Source organism: Penicillium digitatum, chromosome 5 (genome assembly GCF_016767815.1).
Source record: "Penicillium digitatum chromosome 5, complete sequence".
NCBI lineage: Eukaryota > Fungi > Ascomycota > Eurotiomycetes > Eurotiales > Aspergillaceae > Penicillium > Penicillium digitatum.
In genome coordinates, this window is record NC_089388.1 from 1230641 (window position 1) to 1246043 (window position 15403).

A 15403-nucleotide genomic window follows, 5' to 3' on the forward strand; every position below is an offset into this window, starting at 1 on the left:
ATTCTTTTGATAAGCTGGTCGATTCTTAGGCCACTTTTTTTTGAACATGCGCCAGTTTTGAGGTGCGCTGTCATAGGCGAAGAACCAGCACGCCGGAATCTTGGATGGCCAATTGTACAGAGACATGCCTTGCACATAACCTTCGGCTTTCCATTTTTGTCATTCGCAACCTGGTAGAAGCTGTCCCAGATATCCGATTTGCTTTTTGATTCCCATCGAATTGTATTCTTAATATCAGACTGAGATCCATACTCAGTTGTAAGCCACCAACTAACGAATTTATTGCGTACGTCCTCCATGTCATCACATATAGAATCAGATGGATATTAAACCCAGTGCTTTTGAAGGGGAGGTCCAACACGAGTAAGGGATAAGGGCGCAAAAGTTGAACGAGTCAAACGAGTCGGCGATATCGATGGGACCGGTGTTTGGATACCCAAAAAATCAGAGAAGTTGTCAGGATAAATCTGATCAGAAGCTAAATCCACATCCGAATTGGTGAATGAGAACTGTGATTGAGACATTGAGAAGTTAACAATTATAATATATAGTGTAGTAGGGTGCTTAAAAGAACAGAGAAGCTTACATCTAAACTAGTAGAGGTTTTCAGGGCCCCTGAATCAGGGGTAAAGTAAACGTACTAGGATATTCTGACTTAGACTTACTTTCGATATGGTTTACCTAAATGATTGGCTGTATTGCATATTAGTGCGGATAATTGGAGGATATCCTGCGGATCTTAAGGATATCTTGAGGATATCTTGCGGATATTTTGTGGATATTTTGTGGATATCCACAAGATATCCGCAAGACATCGAAACTCGCAAAGTCCGCATTTTGAGAACTTTTATCTCGGGTTTCTCAAGTTCTAGTAGTCAAAACGGATTAAGAAAATAATCAGTAGACAGCTGGGACTCTTAGCTTTTATTTGAGCCTAAAATCGAACGAACTTATCCAATAATAAAGGTTTTGATTTTCCATGTTCTATCTCCTACGAAGTTTATCATAGTTAACAGTAGTTAAATATATATTTCTACATGTAATTTACCACAAAATCGTTAATCTACGGCCACCTTTACATGAAAACGTTGGACTAAGAAAACTACGACACCACCTACAAATACTGTATAAGGAGACCTTCGATACATGTCTATTTCCTAAAATTTCAAAGGGCCGACTGTCGATTGAAGGGGTTGGTTCTGTCAGGACCAAACATGCGTTTATTTCAGTGGTAAGGAAATATTGGTAAGCTGCATTAAGATCATGTGACAGGCTATAAGGGGGAAAGTAAGCGAGAGTTATGCTAGTGCGGATATGGATATAAACTCATATCCGCAGTGCGGATGTGGATATCAACTCATATCCAATATCCGCAAATTGCGGATATAAGGATCGATCTGATATCCATTGGAGCGGATATGCCGCAGTCTACTTGCCTGTGCTGATCCTCCAACGTCAACGATCTGCCTCTCAACCGAGCTGTTGCTGCGCACAGTCTATTCCAGCCTAAGTCCTTTTGAGGGTATCGAGGAACGATGCCAGGTAGAGCGCCGAGTGGATCTATACCGCAGTATTGGTCTGCTCGTAGGTGTTGTCAAGTGATAATATAGTTAATGAGTCAACGTGGTTCCAAAGGTAAACAAACACAAGTAACAATGTATGATTGAAGACAAGGAACTAAACTAAGTACATGGAAGGGTGTCCTTATAAATCTGTCGAGATGTGTGGGGCCACCATGAGATAGGTACAAATGCCTCAATGGTGCCACCTCTGAAGCACCAAACGTTTCAGAGTTCTTCGCTTCCTACTCCCTGGGTGACTCCCCTGGAGTCACTGCTGGGGTCACGATCACGTGATGTACTTGTCGTCCCAAAGGGTGTTGCTGATGTATCGAGGTACATACACACCAGACTTTAGTCCAACTCAGGGTGGATCATGCTCTTGCTCAGTGAGCATGATCGGGACTTCCTTTTCCTTCGATACCTGGGAACGCCAGTGTACAGTGTTGCACGTGATCTGCTGACAGATAGATCTATTGGCTGTTGGTGGCCCATCTGTGTACCCGGTGGGGCACCACTGATTGGTGACGGGTAGGTCCGTAACATAATCTTTATCCTATTTTTCTACAATTGTAGGCGATAGGCGTTAAATTTAAAAAGGCCTACAGGCTATAGACACTTCCTAGTGCCTATAGATAGGCGATATCGTAGTCTAGACTTCGGTATAACCTACTCTAACCTAGACCTAACCTAACCCAAAATAGGTTTTAGGTTATAGTTTATAACCTAAAACCTAGTAGGTAACTGATACCATTGACTCAATCATCTGCCTGAGCTTATGATTGAAATGCATTTCAAGGCGTTCAGTCCAGCTCTCTATTTTGACAGAGCTCCACTAAACTCTTCTGCAACATTTTTTTTTCGAGATTGTAAGCTCGAGCAGAAATGCCTCAGCCTGAACGAATCTGTTCTCGGGACTGATATGACATCATACAGTATCTGGACTTATTGCGGGACTGGGAGATTGAGACCAAGGGTATTGTATGCTACAATGCCAGTGTGATAAGCTAAAAGCTACTTCTTAAGAAAAGCAGTCTGGGACAGCATTGTGGTCCCAGAGTCCACCCACGGACGGGTTCAAATTGGGTTGACTCATGATTGCTCATATCTGATCACCGCATCGTGATTGGCCAACATCCCCACCTACACAGCGGTATCCAGCCCCTCTAGAAGCTATAAAAGACAGTCTCACGCTGCGTGAATCAAAGTTCGCGACATCCCTCCACATCTTATAAACTCGATTACCTCTACCTCAACCTCAACCTCTAAAATGGAATACCTTCTACCTGCTGGGATGCATATCATCCCCTCCGACCTTCTCGATCTACGCCCAGACGCCGACATAGACTTCGACCTCCTAAATCCCCAGCCAGTAAAGGGCGTCAAAAATATTTGGTTCTTCTGGCATTCGGGCTACGCCAACATGCACCCTTACACGCAGCGCACAGTGCGCGCATGGCACCGCCGTTTCACCAAGCAAGGGTGGAGTGTGCGAATCATCGACCGGCAACCTGGATCGAATGGCAATATCGCCGAGTTCTTAGATGTCACGAATCCAGAAATCTTTCCACGCGCTTTTACAGATGAGACTCTCACTGGCCCTTACGCGCTACAACACACTTCGGACCTTGTTCGTTGGCCGTTGCTCCTACGATACGGGGGTGTCTATGCGGACGTGGGTATGATGCAAATTGGCGACCTGGATACGTTATGGATTGAGACAGTTGCAAATCCTGACTCTCCATACGAGGTTCTATCTTATACACCCAGCGGTCAAGATCAATACAGTTTGTGCAATTATTTTCTCGCCGCATTGCCAAATAACGCACTCTTCGCTCGCTGCCATCGTCTGCTTCTCGCCCTTTGGGGTGTAGATGGTGGTAAAACAAGCACCGAGGGCATGTACGCTAGTCCACTCCTTCAAGGCGTTCCTCTGATGGGTGGTGAATTTACAATTACCGAAGATGATGGGACTTTCATCGGTCCTGCCGAGGTCAGCCGCCTTTTGACCGACTATATCATTCAGGGCCAGGTGGCAACCGCGGTAATGGGATTGGTCGATGCCGACGATAATTGGGACGGTCCGGCCTATTGCATGGATCATTTTTACGCGATTGAGTTCATGGAGGGGTCGCAACTGATCAATGAGTTAACTGCCTGGAACGGACAGGAGGCGTTCGATTTGTTGTCACTTCCCATGCCGAGAGAAGGGGAGGAGGAGTCTGGGAAGCAACAAAAGGCTCGTGAGATTGTTGAGGCTTGTCTGTCGCGCAGCTTTGGATTCAAGCTTGCTCACGGGCTCATCCTGCGGGTCAACAAGGTCACTCTTGGTTCACTATGGCGGGACAACCAGGGGTCCGATGTTATCCCAGGCACATATGCGAGTTGGCTTCGCCATGGGATTGCCTACTGGAATCAAGATAATGTGCCCGGGCGAGTAGCGCTCTCGTTGATCCCTCCCACCAAGGTTGGAAAACTACTTATGTGAAGATCCACTGAGCATAACATGCCGGATGTGCTGTGTCCTAGCGCGTCTATAAATATCTAAGTCATAGGTGTTAGATCATCCCATAGCTGCGCATCTTTGGTAACAGGCTTGTCAATTTGCTTGCTTGCTTGGTTGAATATATCATAATACTTCCTTTTCTCTCTCCCTGCTTCTTACAGCCCAGAAATAGGAAATGGCTTTTGTGAACACATAGGTTACTAACAGAAATCTGACTATGTGAAATATATTGGTTGAAATGACAGGTATCAAATTCTCTGACTAACTAAAATGATAAAATCTGTCAAACCTCAAATACGGCCTCCCTAGGCCATAAACAGGAACCTTGGTTTTTGTTATGGTCTAGTGGAAAAGTACGCTGTATTTCGTTCAACAGAGCCCATTCATTGCAAACATGTTACATCGCACCAGGTAAGACAGACATAGGATCGCAATGGAGCAAATCACCCGGGTTACACATATAAAAGAAAGTCACCCAAATAGAGTATTGGTTGATTTAATTTCAGGCTTAATTACTTTAAGGCGAGAGTCCCAATATATCAATCGGTAAATATTATCATCCTGGTATATCGCCAGAGAATAATAACAGTTCGATAAATCTACTTCAATCTACTCGCAACAGTTACACACATGAAGTAGCAAGCAATGTTGCGCATCCCAACACATGCTTCTTTAAAACACGTGCGAAATAACTTGTTACCGCAAATCAAGTACTTAATTCGCTCGCTATAGAATGTATTAGCTGCGTGTTAATTTCCACGTGAAGTGGCGGGGGAGAAGTTACGGTCTGCTTGGACTCATCCTCCTGAGCGTGATTTCCTTTGACCTTACTACCAGCGCTAGTCTCTCCCTGAACGGAATAGTGAGCGTTGGGATCACCAAGGCTACTGTGGGACATGTTGCTAGTAATGGTTAATTAAGACGGCGTAGAAATATCGAACTAGTCACTCACGTTATTGTGAGTTGCTCCATTTGCCTCATGTCATCATCATTAAATAGTTTGCCGCTTTCAAAGGGCGCCTTGACCGTAGCAAGAGCCACGTCTTTCACAGCTTGGTCTATGACGCTGGTCCAGCGAATGAAGCCATTCCCTGAAGTAGCGATATAGACCGGGATATTTTTGTTGAGAACTTTGTTGAAGACCTGGCCGATGAGAGACATCTTGGTTTGGGTTCGAGGTCAGTAGAATATACACAAGTAGGAAGTGGCCGAGTTAATGCGTCGGGGAACTGACCCTCTTTATATATTCGATTAAATTTCATAGCTTCCTACCTCAATCCAACGAGATTGTATGAAAACATTATAGAATAAGTTTTTCGATAACAGGTTACATAATGCGGACAATATCTGCTACCTATTTGATCAAGCCCACTAATATCCAGACCATTTATGCTTGGTCATCCTAATATTCTAACATAAGCTAGACGTAAATGGGCTTGCTTTCGAGAAAGGAACATACCCTAAGGCATGTCCTGGCGTCGAATGGCTCAAAGGCATGTGTGATATAGCATAAGTTCCTATCTACTTGGCGGGTCTGATGTTCTTCTCGTTATGAAGCGGGCATCTCGTTAGAAAACTCAGCAATCGCCATAAAGTTAGAGGATAGGCGAGCAGGTGGATAATAGCACCTTCGAAGGCTTACAAGGCATGGATGGCTATGTGCTGGAACGGCTAGCTCGGCAGCAGCAGCAAGGAAATAACAGCGGAAAGAGCAACGAGAGTCATCCGCGTGAGGTATCACACATCCAGATTTAGGAGATTTAATTTACTCGCTAGCAACCACTATAGACAAGACACGATCCTCCAATTTGATTATATTACAAGGTCACGTAATTTTCAAATTTTCGAAATTCCCTTGATGCGAGCACAAATGAAGCGGATGGCCTTATTTTTGGATCAGGTACCAAAATGAAGCGAAGAAGATCTCTTAACTGCTGCGGCATCTCCACCTTTTTTGTCTCTTCGTCGAAGGGTAGGATCGCTTGTAGTTCTGGTACCTGTTTACTTAGAGATTGCGCAGAATTTAGTGTAACTTTAAGGGTATCGCCCTTCACCATTTCAGGAGTCGGAGTCTCCCAGTGGGGGAAGAGCCGCTGTATCTTTGCTATAGACCAAGCCTCGTTAATCAAAGGATGAGGGCTGTCCCATGCGCCCAATACACCAGGTTTGAGCCAGCAAAGTAGCATTGCGGCAACAGCCCAGACCTGTGATGGCTCAGTGCACGCTTTGCCTAGGAAGACTTCAGGGGCGCGCATAGCATATGGTTGGGCGTTAAAAAGTTCGCCAACCGGGACAACTATAAGCGGCTTAGTAAAGGCATGTCTCTCATATGAATACTTGCTCACCGAGTCCCAAGTCTCCCACTTTAGCGATAACACGGTCTGTCCGGTTGTCAGAAAGCAGGATATTGGCAGTTTTATAGTCTGGAGTAATTAGCAAATGCCAACTCTTCGAGGCTAGACATTCTACCTGTATTCACATGTTTGTGACGCTCCAGAACGACACAACTTGTGAACGCTGCTCTTAAAAACGTCTTGATGAGGGAGTAGATGCGCATGTCAGAATGGTATTCCACCTCTGCGAGAGTAGTATCCAACCATTCCAAAGCGATGGTGCTGTCGTCGATTACATCATACATTTTCCGGAAGCACTTCGCCGAGGCGACACCAGGAAGGCGATATGTCAGAATTTCACGTTGCATATTCTTAGTGGCATTTTCATCACTAGGCAACGCTACTTTGATCAAAGCCCTAGTTAGCAGAGTTAGCGTTAGAGTCCGAATATGGTGAGCGCAATACAACGAACCATTCAGGAACATCAGGGACGACGTGGGCGTCAAGTGGAACAACCTGGGCCTTAAAGACGGTGGAAATGTGCGTGTTATCTCCTTTGACAGGTTCCAGAACGCGGTAGTTCCAATAGGCGCCTCGGAGAACATGCCCAGGAGTAAGAGACGACATTCTTCTTGCCGAAGAGCTCCTTGCAGCAGATAAATTCAGACTGATGACTGAGTACATTGAAATCAATCGAAAAAATCACAATTATGACGGGATAGTGGATTCATATATATGAGGTGGATGGATGGATGAATACAAAAATGCAGGAAATCATGAAAGGTTGGAGGATCCTCTCGCGCACGGACTCATACTCAGGTGTGGCTGGGGAGGCAGTGTCGGTTCAATTGTTCAAGCTCCTTACCAATAAAAAAGATACACGAGAACCCTTGGATGAAAGGCTATACAACTTGAATATTCAAGGAGCTTGTGGTGTATTTCATACTCCAATGAGTATGGTTAATCATTGACGGATATTTATGTGAACCAGTAGGTTGAATTGGATATTTGCTTTGCGTTGCGATCGCATTCTCTTAGAATTGCCGGGCTTGTAAATCACAATACATCTTGATTATGCTGTTGTCGATGGACATAGCCATCAACTTATCCTAGGAGCTATGTCGGTTGCGAAAAAACGAGGCATTGTTTCGTGACAATCCTCTTTAGCCATAGTACTTGAACGCATCGAACTGAATTTACGAGCGGTGAAACGAGGACGATCTATGCTATTCTAGGCTCGTAATAAATGACTGCAAAATCACAAATAGTCGAGCTCAGGATCTGAGATCCAGTTGATCTTTTCTACTTTGGTTGTACCTACCTAGTTCTAGACTTGCTAGTTTTCTCTCCGGGTGGCGTCTTCTTGGCGCAGATATACATGATGCAGATCAAAATTAATCTAACTAGATCTGGCGACCCGGAGTCCGGGTCGGTAAATCTGGTTAGCGGATAATACGACCGGCAGCAAGTCTCACCAGGGACAGAGCGAGAAGCCGGTATTCTGTCTAGGTAGCTATGTTAGTGTTGGTGCGTTCGCTTCGACTTATTGATTCCTAAGTCTGGATGAAAACTGACCTGTCTATGTTTTGTTGCACAGAGCAAGTTGGGATATCATAATCGCGGGTGGGAGAAAAGCGAGAGCTGAATAGAAATCTGTGGGTAAGGCAGTGGACGGGAGAGGAGAACGAAATCAGAGCCTTATCAATGGAAAGATGCGGGATCAGCTTTGAAATGTGATGAATGTGCAGCTCAGAGCATGCCCCAGCGCCACCGGCGCGTCGCACGGGCCCTTCATGTTCTGGCCATTCCCCTCCACATCCCAGATATTGAATGCTACCATCGGAGAGGAATTTATCTTTTACTACTCAGTCCTCCTACTTTCATCAGCTTGCCTGACTATTAACCCATGTATCCCAATCGCTTGTTTCAGTGCCGGGGCGAGTCTCTCGTTTATATCCAGCACTTGGGATTTCGCATTCTCAAGCTTGAGAGTGCCTGCTCATCCCGTTATCCCGACTCCCTAGGAAGTCAGCAGCAGATAAGTACACAATGCAGGCCCTGTGAGGTCTGCCGGAACCCCAATCTTTACCAAGATCTCTGTGGTTCCCAAGAAATATCTGCCGATAGCATACAACTGGCCTCTGAAAGTCATGGCGACAATCAACCAATGGCCTCTGAAAGTTATGACGACGATCAATTAAGTCAACAAAGCAAAACTCCAGAGGGAACATACGCCTTCATCCCATACCAGCCATTAGTGACAATGGCATCCTCAGCCGTAAATGACTCTTCCACGCCGACGAAACCTGCACAAAGAAAAAAGAATCATTTGTCCTTGCTCACGTCCTTAGTTATTAATCTACCGAAATCTTCTGTTTGGAAAAACTGGATCTCTATCAATGAAACTCAACGAAAGAATGTCATTTTTTGCTTGGTATCTGGAATAGCCGTTCCGAAATATGATAGCCCTATCGCGTCCGAGCAACTTGTTGTGTCTGAGCAACCTGCCACTGTACCCATCCTGTTTGAAAAATTCGCCACATCCATGATACCGGTGGAAATGAGGGGCACCTCAGCAGAATCAGTAGCAAACAGTCCGTTTGCTTGCTTCAAGGAGCTTCTTTTCTGTTCACTATGTGCTGTCGCCTTGGAAGTCATGCCAAAAGAGGAAGTGTTTCAACACATGCAGTCGGTTTTCTGCTGTGACGCAAAACCAAAGGCTCTTAGAGGACGTATTCGTGGTGCAAAATGGGCAAACCGGGCCATTTATCTTTTATCGAGCACTGTCTGGGGCTCTTGCAGCTGGGACATCATCTATATTGGTATGAAACGTATTCCAGGTTTTTCTAGACAAGCTAACTTCTGGGATCGGCAGCTAGTAATCGAGTCAACTTTTATAGCGAGTTCAATGACTATACGATTAACCCCGATGAGTTGATAAAGGGGTTAAAGCCAGCGTTCAATCCAGACGATACTCAAACGATATCTGTCCTGCTCGCAATCCCTTCCATCATACGGAAAATTCTCGGAGATCTAGTACCGTATGCCACCCGCACGAAACGTCTTATACATCTTGGTTAATATTTCTTATAACAGACTCGAAAGGATTTGCGAATGCCTAGGGTATGAGCTTGGTGGCTATAATAAACTGGACCTTTCTGGTCTTGAAGAAATTCTTGCTGAGAAAACAAACACCGAGCATAGCAAGAAACGAAAAGGCGGGCCATGCATCACTCCATCAAAAAAGCGCCGTTGTGATCCGTCACCTACGTTACCAGAGAGTAAGATACCATGGAGAAACTTTCTTTTTCCGTCATTCGAAGTATGGAGACTGATCTTACAGGAGGTCCTTTTGAAAATTCTAACGGATCATCACATTCGCCGATCTATGCCACATCCTCTCCATCGGTACCAAATTCATGTTCAAATCCTCCGATTAATGAGCTTTTCGAGGACTCAACTAATGCATCGACCGCGACGGAAGGTTCACTGGAATCACCTGCGAATTCCGAAATAGACGACCTCTTCGAAGAACACCCAACCAGTACATCGACTCCAAATGAAAGTCCACTCAATAATGGTGCGACCGAAGCGAATGACGAAACAATGGATGGCAGTGTCAATGGTATTTACCTTAACACCTCGATCAACGACCCCTCCACGCCAGAAAGCATATCTTTTGATCACTCTCCCCCAAAGGACAACATGCCGGATCTTGCTCCTTCGCTTTCAAATGATATGCGCGCTCAATCATATCCTTCGGTGGTCGATTCTGAATCCGAGAATCGAGGAAGTCAACCTGCAACAAGTCTTCTTTCTGGGCCAAACATATTTCTAAATCTCGATGCCGAATCGTCTATGGTGACATCATCCACCAGTGCTGAGATGTTGGATCAGAATTCTCTTCAGCAGCGAGGGAAAGATAACTTTGGATTATTCAACATGGAGGGTGATACGGTGCAAGCTTACATTGAGGAAAATCATATTGAGTGACAACGAACGCACAATTTGGACATAGACCCCTTCTATGGATGGTTAAGCGAACCGGGTAGAGGTAGGGGTGGACGGAGTTCGGATAATGATAACCTATCACTACCACCGACAGGCTGGAGCCAGCTGTACAATTTGGCGACGAACGAGCTCTCTCCCCAACAGCAATTTGGGAGCGACCCTCAATTAAACAACCCTGGCTTGCCGAATCCACCGACAGGCTGGAACCAGGGTCCGTTTACAACCATGGAAAGCTTCAATCAACGTTGGAAACAAGCTCAGCCTCCATCTTCATCTAGATCACCCATGGCCTCGGAATCGTTTCACCAAAACGCTTCTTATTATCCTAGCAGTAGCATTCAAGTCAAGTAAAGAAGATAACAGACTCTTTAATAATAACAATATTAGAGGATTAATAGACTTGATATATTCTGCCCCAAAATATCAGCGAGGCACAATAAACAAAGAAGTTGCGCCAGCACCCAGAATCGGCTCATTATTAACTTGGATAAATGATCCGCTCTTCAACAAACCCCCAGGGTTCAGCTGAATTCCGCCCATTAATGGTATAAGATAGCCTTGTTTCCGAGGATTGATGATTTTCGTAGTTTTCGACCAATATCTCAATCGTCCCTCCCAAGTCTAATAATTAGGGTTAGTAAACCACCATAAACACAAGTTATGTTCTTACTTCATCAATTCCTAGCGCAATTTTCAAAGAAGTGATCAACGCTGGCAGCGCATCCCCGCCATACTCTTTGTTCCCATTCTCATCCTCGATAACAGTCGTAATTTGTGGTATTAATGCTTCGATCTCTTCCTGGACTTTCTTGGCTGCGAGGGGTAACTTAGAGGGCTCCATCGATTGCGACTGTGGGTTATCCTAAAAGTGCTTGACTTTAGCATTAGTCACAGCAATATGGATTGAAATAGCTTACCACTGGAGGAGCAAAACTCGAGTCTTCTTTATGTTGCAGTGGAGAGGGGTAAGTAAAGTTCTGAGTGGGGTGTATAATCATCGCTGTTTCAAAGTGAGATTCTGTAAGGATCGCATGGTTTCTATTGGATAGTGCTAAACACCAGTTATATTGTAGAGTTATTACATAACATGCCAAGCCCTCGCTTATCCAACATGAAACCCCTTTTTCCTGTGACCAACTGCTTGGTCCGAGCGCCGCTGAGTAGCGGCCTCAGGCGCCGAGAGTATGCAACCCTGCAATCCTCTCGGGAGCACAAAAGGTTGGGCACAAAGTCACATGATAAAGTGACCAAATTCGTTCTCGAAGGCAACGCCACCGACACAGTGCCTTTTATTTAGGAAGTTATATTAAGGGAACAGGGTGGGCTAGGCGATTTCTAACGTTCCTACCAAGTGCCAATCGCCAGATTCTCTAAACTGTTGGTAGGAAACTTGCTAAGGCGTCCTTTTATCTCCCTATATTTCTTTTAATAATTAAATTAATTCATGCAATTGTATACCTCGTCATATACCTTCTTGCCCCTTACCCCTTGCCCATAGGAGAATGGACGGTTCATGAGTCTATTAGACGCCACTTACCCCTATACTATGCCTGGCAAGCAGTGGAAACAGAGGAAACAAGCAAAGTGGAGAGTAGGGATTATCATCAGACTAGTCATTAGGGTTATGAAGGAGACATTTGAGCTCCCCACGGAAAACATGAATTATTCAGATAAACAGGGCAAAAAATTCACAAGTCGTTCTACACGTCACGACGAAGGGTTCGGACGAAAATCGTTGCTGCAACGCCCACTTTTACTTTCTCTTTTCTTCTCGACTGATCTCTCCTCTTCCGAACTTAGCTGCTCCGGAGGAGTTTGAGGTCGACGACGCTTTCCCACGCCCGGTCGGAGTCGATTGATAGAGCCTTGCTGAAGTGTCTGCACCCGCTGTTCTTCTTCGGCGCGCGAGAGAAAGTCACATAACTGTCTCGATGTTATTAAAAGTTCTCGGTCGAACCTCATATGCTCTCGCCAGAGGTCCTCCGTCGCGAAGTCCCTTAATGACAGCCGGAGCGCTGCTGCCTCAGCTGGAAGTCCAGACTCCGTCCGAAATGGCTAAAACCGTTAGCATCTGATTTTCAAAAAGACCACCACTCGAAGATGTACCAGCGCATCGACCACAGCAGTCGCCTGAAGCTCCTCTATGCCATCGACGGTTATATATTCTGGTCGCCATACGGTAATAGTCGCGTTCTTAGACCCCTTATAATCCACATCGAGAGCAATCACGGCGTTCACGCTCCCGTCGGTGTTCAGGATATACTCGTCGGCCAAGTGTGAGATGCGTTGACTTTTTTGTGAATAGCATACCTCTATAATAACACCGGGATAGCGTGCACGTCGGTGCTTGAATGATGCATCTGGCTCCCGTTTGGAAAAAGTCTGCTTTCCATCTTTTATCTCATCAGGTATCATGATTCGGGAAGTGGCAAGGTGCTCAACTTCATTCGCGAAAGCAGCGGAGGGGCCTTCGCTTCGTTGAAATTGCTTCAATTGTTGTAGTATCTCCTCGACTATCTTTGCACAGAAAACATCATGGAGAGGACTTGGCATTCGGATAGTCAGGCAGGAACGACAAGGGTCGTAGTCGTACCTATGATACAGCTGAATAAATGTCTTAGGATAGCGACGCTTGGCAGTACTCACCTAACTTTGTCTTCAACGTAATCTCGGAGAGAATCGTCACTATTCAGCATGTGTAAAGCTTCCCTATAATCGTCTAAAGCGAGCTGGTGCTGCCACCAAAACTGTGGCCTATGACCAACACGATGGAGCTTGAAACAATTTAGCACGCGTTGAGCACTTCTCGACGACACCTTTTCTTTCGTAAGCGGCGGCGTCAGAGGAGGCTCAACAAAACTCCCTGGTGGAGTAATTTCGGTTGCCATGAGAGGTGTACCATGTCTTTGGATATGGGTTGTCTAAGCCGCAGATCAGGGGGAAGCAATCCTGAGGTCGGTATCACGTGGTGATGTGATAAGATGGACAGATATCGCGTGATAAAGCCCCTGCTATGTGATTCCTCGTGTGGCTGAGTACAGAGCCAAGAGAATAAGTATTTTAGGAGGCAGCAGTTTGTCCAATCATATCGAATAGTGATGCAAATACAATGATAGTATGTATGCAGGTAAAACAGTATTCAATTGGATGGACGGGGAGAGAGAGAAGGTGAGAGTGGAAGGAAGACCATCTAGTTGGTCTATCCTACATGTGATGCATGTGATGCCTGAGGCATCCAACAAATATGTTGTATATCCTACCCCGTGCAGGGATATACTCCTCCTGTGATCACGTGATTGCTTGATTGGCTCTCGGTGGCCCATCTGTGTACCCGGTGGGTCACCACTGATTGGTGACGGGTAGGTCCGTAACACATCACCAATTTCTTCCACACGAGATCTTCAATTGGGATGAAACCGGCTACCGAATTGGCAAAGGTAAAGCACGTAAGGTTATTACCTCGCGTACAACCAGTTATATTGCTACAGGAGGCCAGTCGGAATCAATTACTGGTATTGAATGTATCTCTGCCGATGGCTGGTTGATGCTACCATGGTTTTTACCTAAGGGTAATACCCACATGGAGGAGTGGTATGAGAATATCACTACTACCGATTTTCGAATTAAGCCTACTACCAATGGCTGGATTGACGATGAAACCGCCCTTCAATGGCTATTCTCCTTTCATGAAGCTACTATTAAGTTAGTAAAGAAGGGTAGGCCAAGGCTTCTTTTAATGGATAACCATGGCTCCCATCTTACATTCGAATTTATCGACTTTTGCACACAAAAAAACATCATCCCACATTTCTTTTTACCCCATACAACACATCTCTGTCAACCGCTCGATGGCCCAGCATTCCAAAGCCTAAAACATCATTTTCGTACGATGAATAATGAGATTGTTATGTGGGGTGGAAGTGCAAGCAAAAAACGGGATTTTTTCCGGATCATTCAATCGGCTAGAGATGAAGCTTTTACCCAAAGAACAATAAGATCATCTTTTAAATCTAGTGGTATCTGGCCCCTAGATCCAGAGGTTATTCTTAAACCTCTACGCCAAAGAGATCTTGAATCTGAAGGGTCCCCCCTTAGGATTCTTACGCCATCCCCCCCCCCGATTTTACAAGCTCAGCCACCAATTCACCACCAGATACAATTGAGCGGGTTAAAAAGCTTAATACTAAGCTCCTCAATGATCTAAAGAGGATTGAGCATCTATCTCAAAGCGTTCAGAGGCATATTCGACGGAGTGCAGATGCAAACACGCTTTTGTCCCAAGAGATTGAATTGTTAAAGGCCTCTTTGAAGAAGGCTCAGTTCCACAAATCAACTGCAAATACACCAAAAAATGGGAAATCGCTTCTTAGGACTAAAGGCAGTGTCCTATCACCTATATGTGCAAATAGGATGATGGTAAAAAGACAGGATGCCGATGCTAAGAAGCTAAAGCGGCTACAGGCAAAACAGGCCAAAGAATTGGAAGCCCAACAACGGGCCCAGGAAGCAAGGGATTTATTAGAAGCTGAGCATGAAGCTTCAATGGTGGCAAGAGATAGTCACAGTGGAAATTGGTATATAGATAGTCATGGTGGTTACATGTAAATGGCATTTTTATTGAATGAGAAATTGGAAATTTTGCGTTTGGTGGGAATTTTGCGTTTGGTGGGGCGCACCAACTACCCAGGATGGGTGGTTGGGCGCTTGGCACGGTTAACTCTAAATTTTCATTACAAGACTAAGTATATGATACTGACTGGCGAGCTGGGATTATGGGGGAAAAAGACCATTGTGTGTAACAGAAAACAAGCCGATGCGACAAAGTGTCTCGAGAAAAGCTCTAATTAATCATATCATACAATCCCGGTATGTGAAGTGATACTAAGTTCAGCCAAGAACTGGCGCTAATAACAAGGCCCTGATTGGCCAAGCCTGGGCCTCCTCAGGATGTGTGGACTGTACAAAAAACAGCTAGTCTACGGGACCCCGCCCCG

General features: G+C 45.3%; 6 protein-coding genes across 6 annotated transcripts; 2 read left to right on the plus strand and 4 right to left on the minus strand.

The window, feature by feature from the left end:
* Positions 1 to 2829: 2829 nt before the first annotated feature.
* Pdw03_1640 (Capsular polysaccharide synthesis) lies at positions 2830 to 4047 on the plus strand (the record flags this gene model as incomplete). The annotated part of the gene is made up of 1 exon (XM_014675028.1): positions 2830 to 4047. The coding sequence occupies one exon, from the start codon at positions 2830 to 2832 to the stop codon at positions 4045 to 4047; it is 1218 nt and encodes a 405-aa protein (XP_014530514.1).
* Positions 4048 to 4779: 732 nt separating this feature from the next.
* Positions 4780 to 5226, minus strand: Pdw03_1641 (uncharacterized protein; the record flags this gene model as incomplete). Its single annotated transcript, XM_014675029.1, has 3 exons — positions 4780 to 4791; positions 4850 to 4967; positions 5018 to 5226. 3 exons carry the CDS (start codon positions 5224 to 5226, stop codon positions 4780 to 4782), a joined length of 339 nt encoding a protein of 112 aa, XP_014530515.1.
* Positions 5227 to 5882: 656 nt separating this feature from the next.
* On the minus strand, positions 5883 to 7025 carry Pdw03_1642 (Serine/threonine-protein kinase DCLK; the record flags this gene model as incomplete). Its single annotated transcript, XM_014675030.1, has 4 exons — positions 5883 to 6361; positions 6411 to 6488; positions 6535 to 6815; positions 6871 to 7025. The coding sequence occupies 4 exons, from the start codon at positions 7023 to 7025 to the stop codon at positions 5883 to 5885; spliced, it is 993 nt and encodes a 330-aa protein (XP_014530516.1).
* Positions 7026 to 9054: 2029 nt separating this feature from the next.
* Positions 9055 to 10391, plus strand: Pdw03_1643 (uncharacterized protein; the record flags this gene model as incomplete). The annotated part of the gene is made up of 4 exons (XM_014675032.2): positions 9055 to 9220; positions 9274 to 9439; positions 9495 to 9679; positions 9742 to 10391. The coding sequence occupies 4 exons, from the start codon at positions 9055 to 9057 to the stop codon at positions 10389 to 10391; spliced, it is 1167 nt and encodes a 388-aa protein (XP_014530518.2).
* A 441-nt stretch (positions 10392 to 10832) lies between these two features.
* Pdw03_1644 (uncharacterized protein) lies at positions 10833 to 11407 on the minus strand (the record flags this gene model as incomplete). Its single annotated transcript, XM_014675033.1, has 3 exons — positions 10833 to 11030; positions 11080 to 11271; positions 11327 to 11407. The coding sequence occupies 3 exons, from the start codon at positions 11405 to 11407 to the stop codon at positions 10833 to 10835; spliced, it is 471 nt and encodes a 156-aa protein (XP_014530519.1).
* A 709-nt stretch (positions 11408 to 12116) lies between these two features.
* Positions 12117 to 13297, minus strand: Pdw03_1645 (telomere-associated recq-like helicase; the record flags this gene model as incomplete). The annotated part of the gene is made up of 3 exons (XM_014675034.1): positions 12117 to 12464; positions 12516 to 13002; positions 13056 to 13297. The coding sequence occupies 3 exons, from the start codon at positions 13295 to 13297 to the stop codon at positions 12117 to 12119; spliced, it is 1077 nt and encodes a 358-aa protein (XP_014530520.1).
* Positions 13298 to 15403: the final 2106 nt, after the last annotated feature.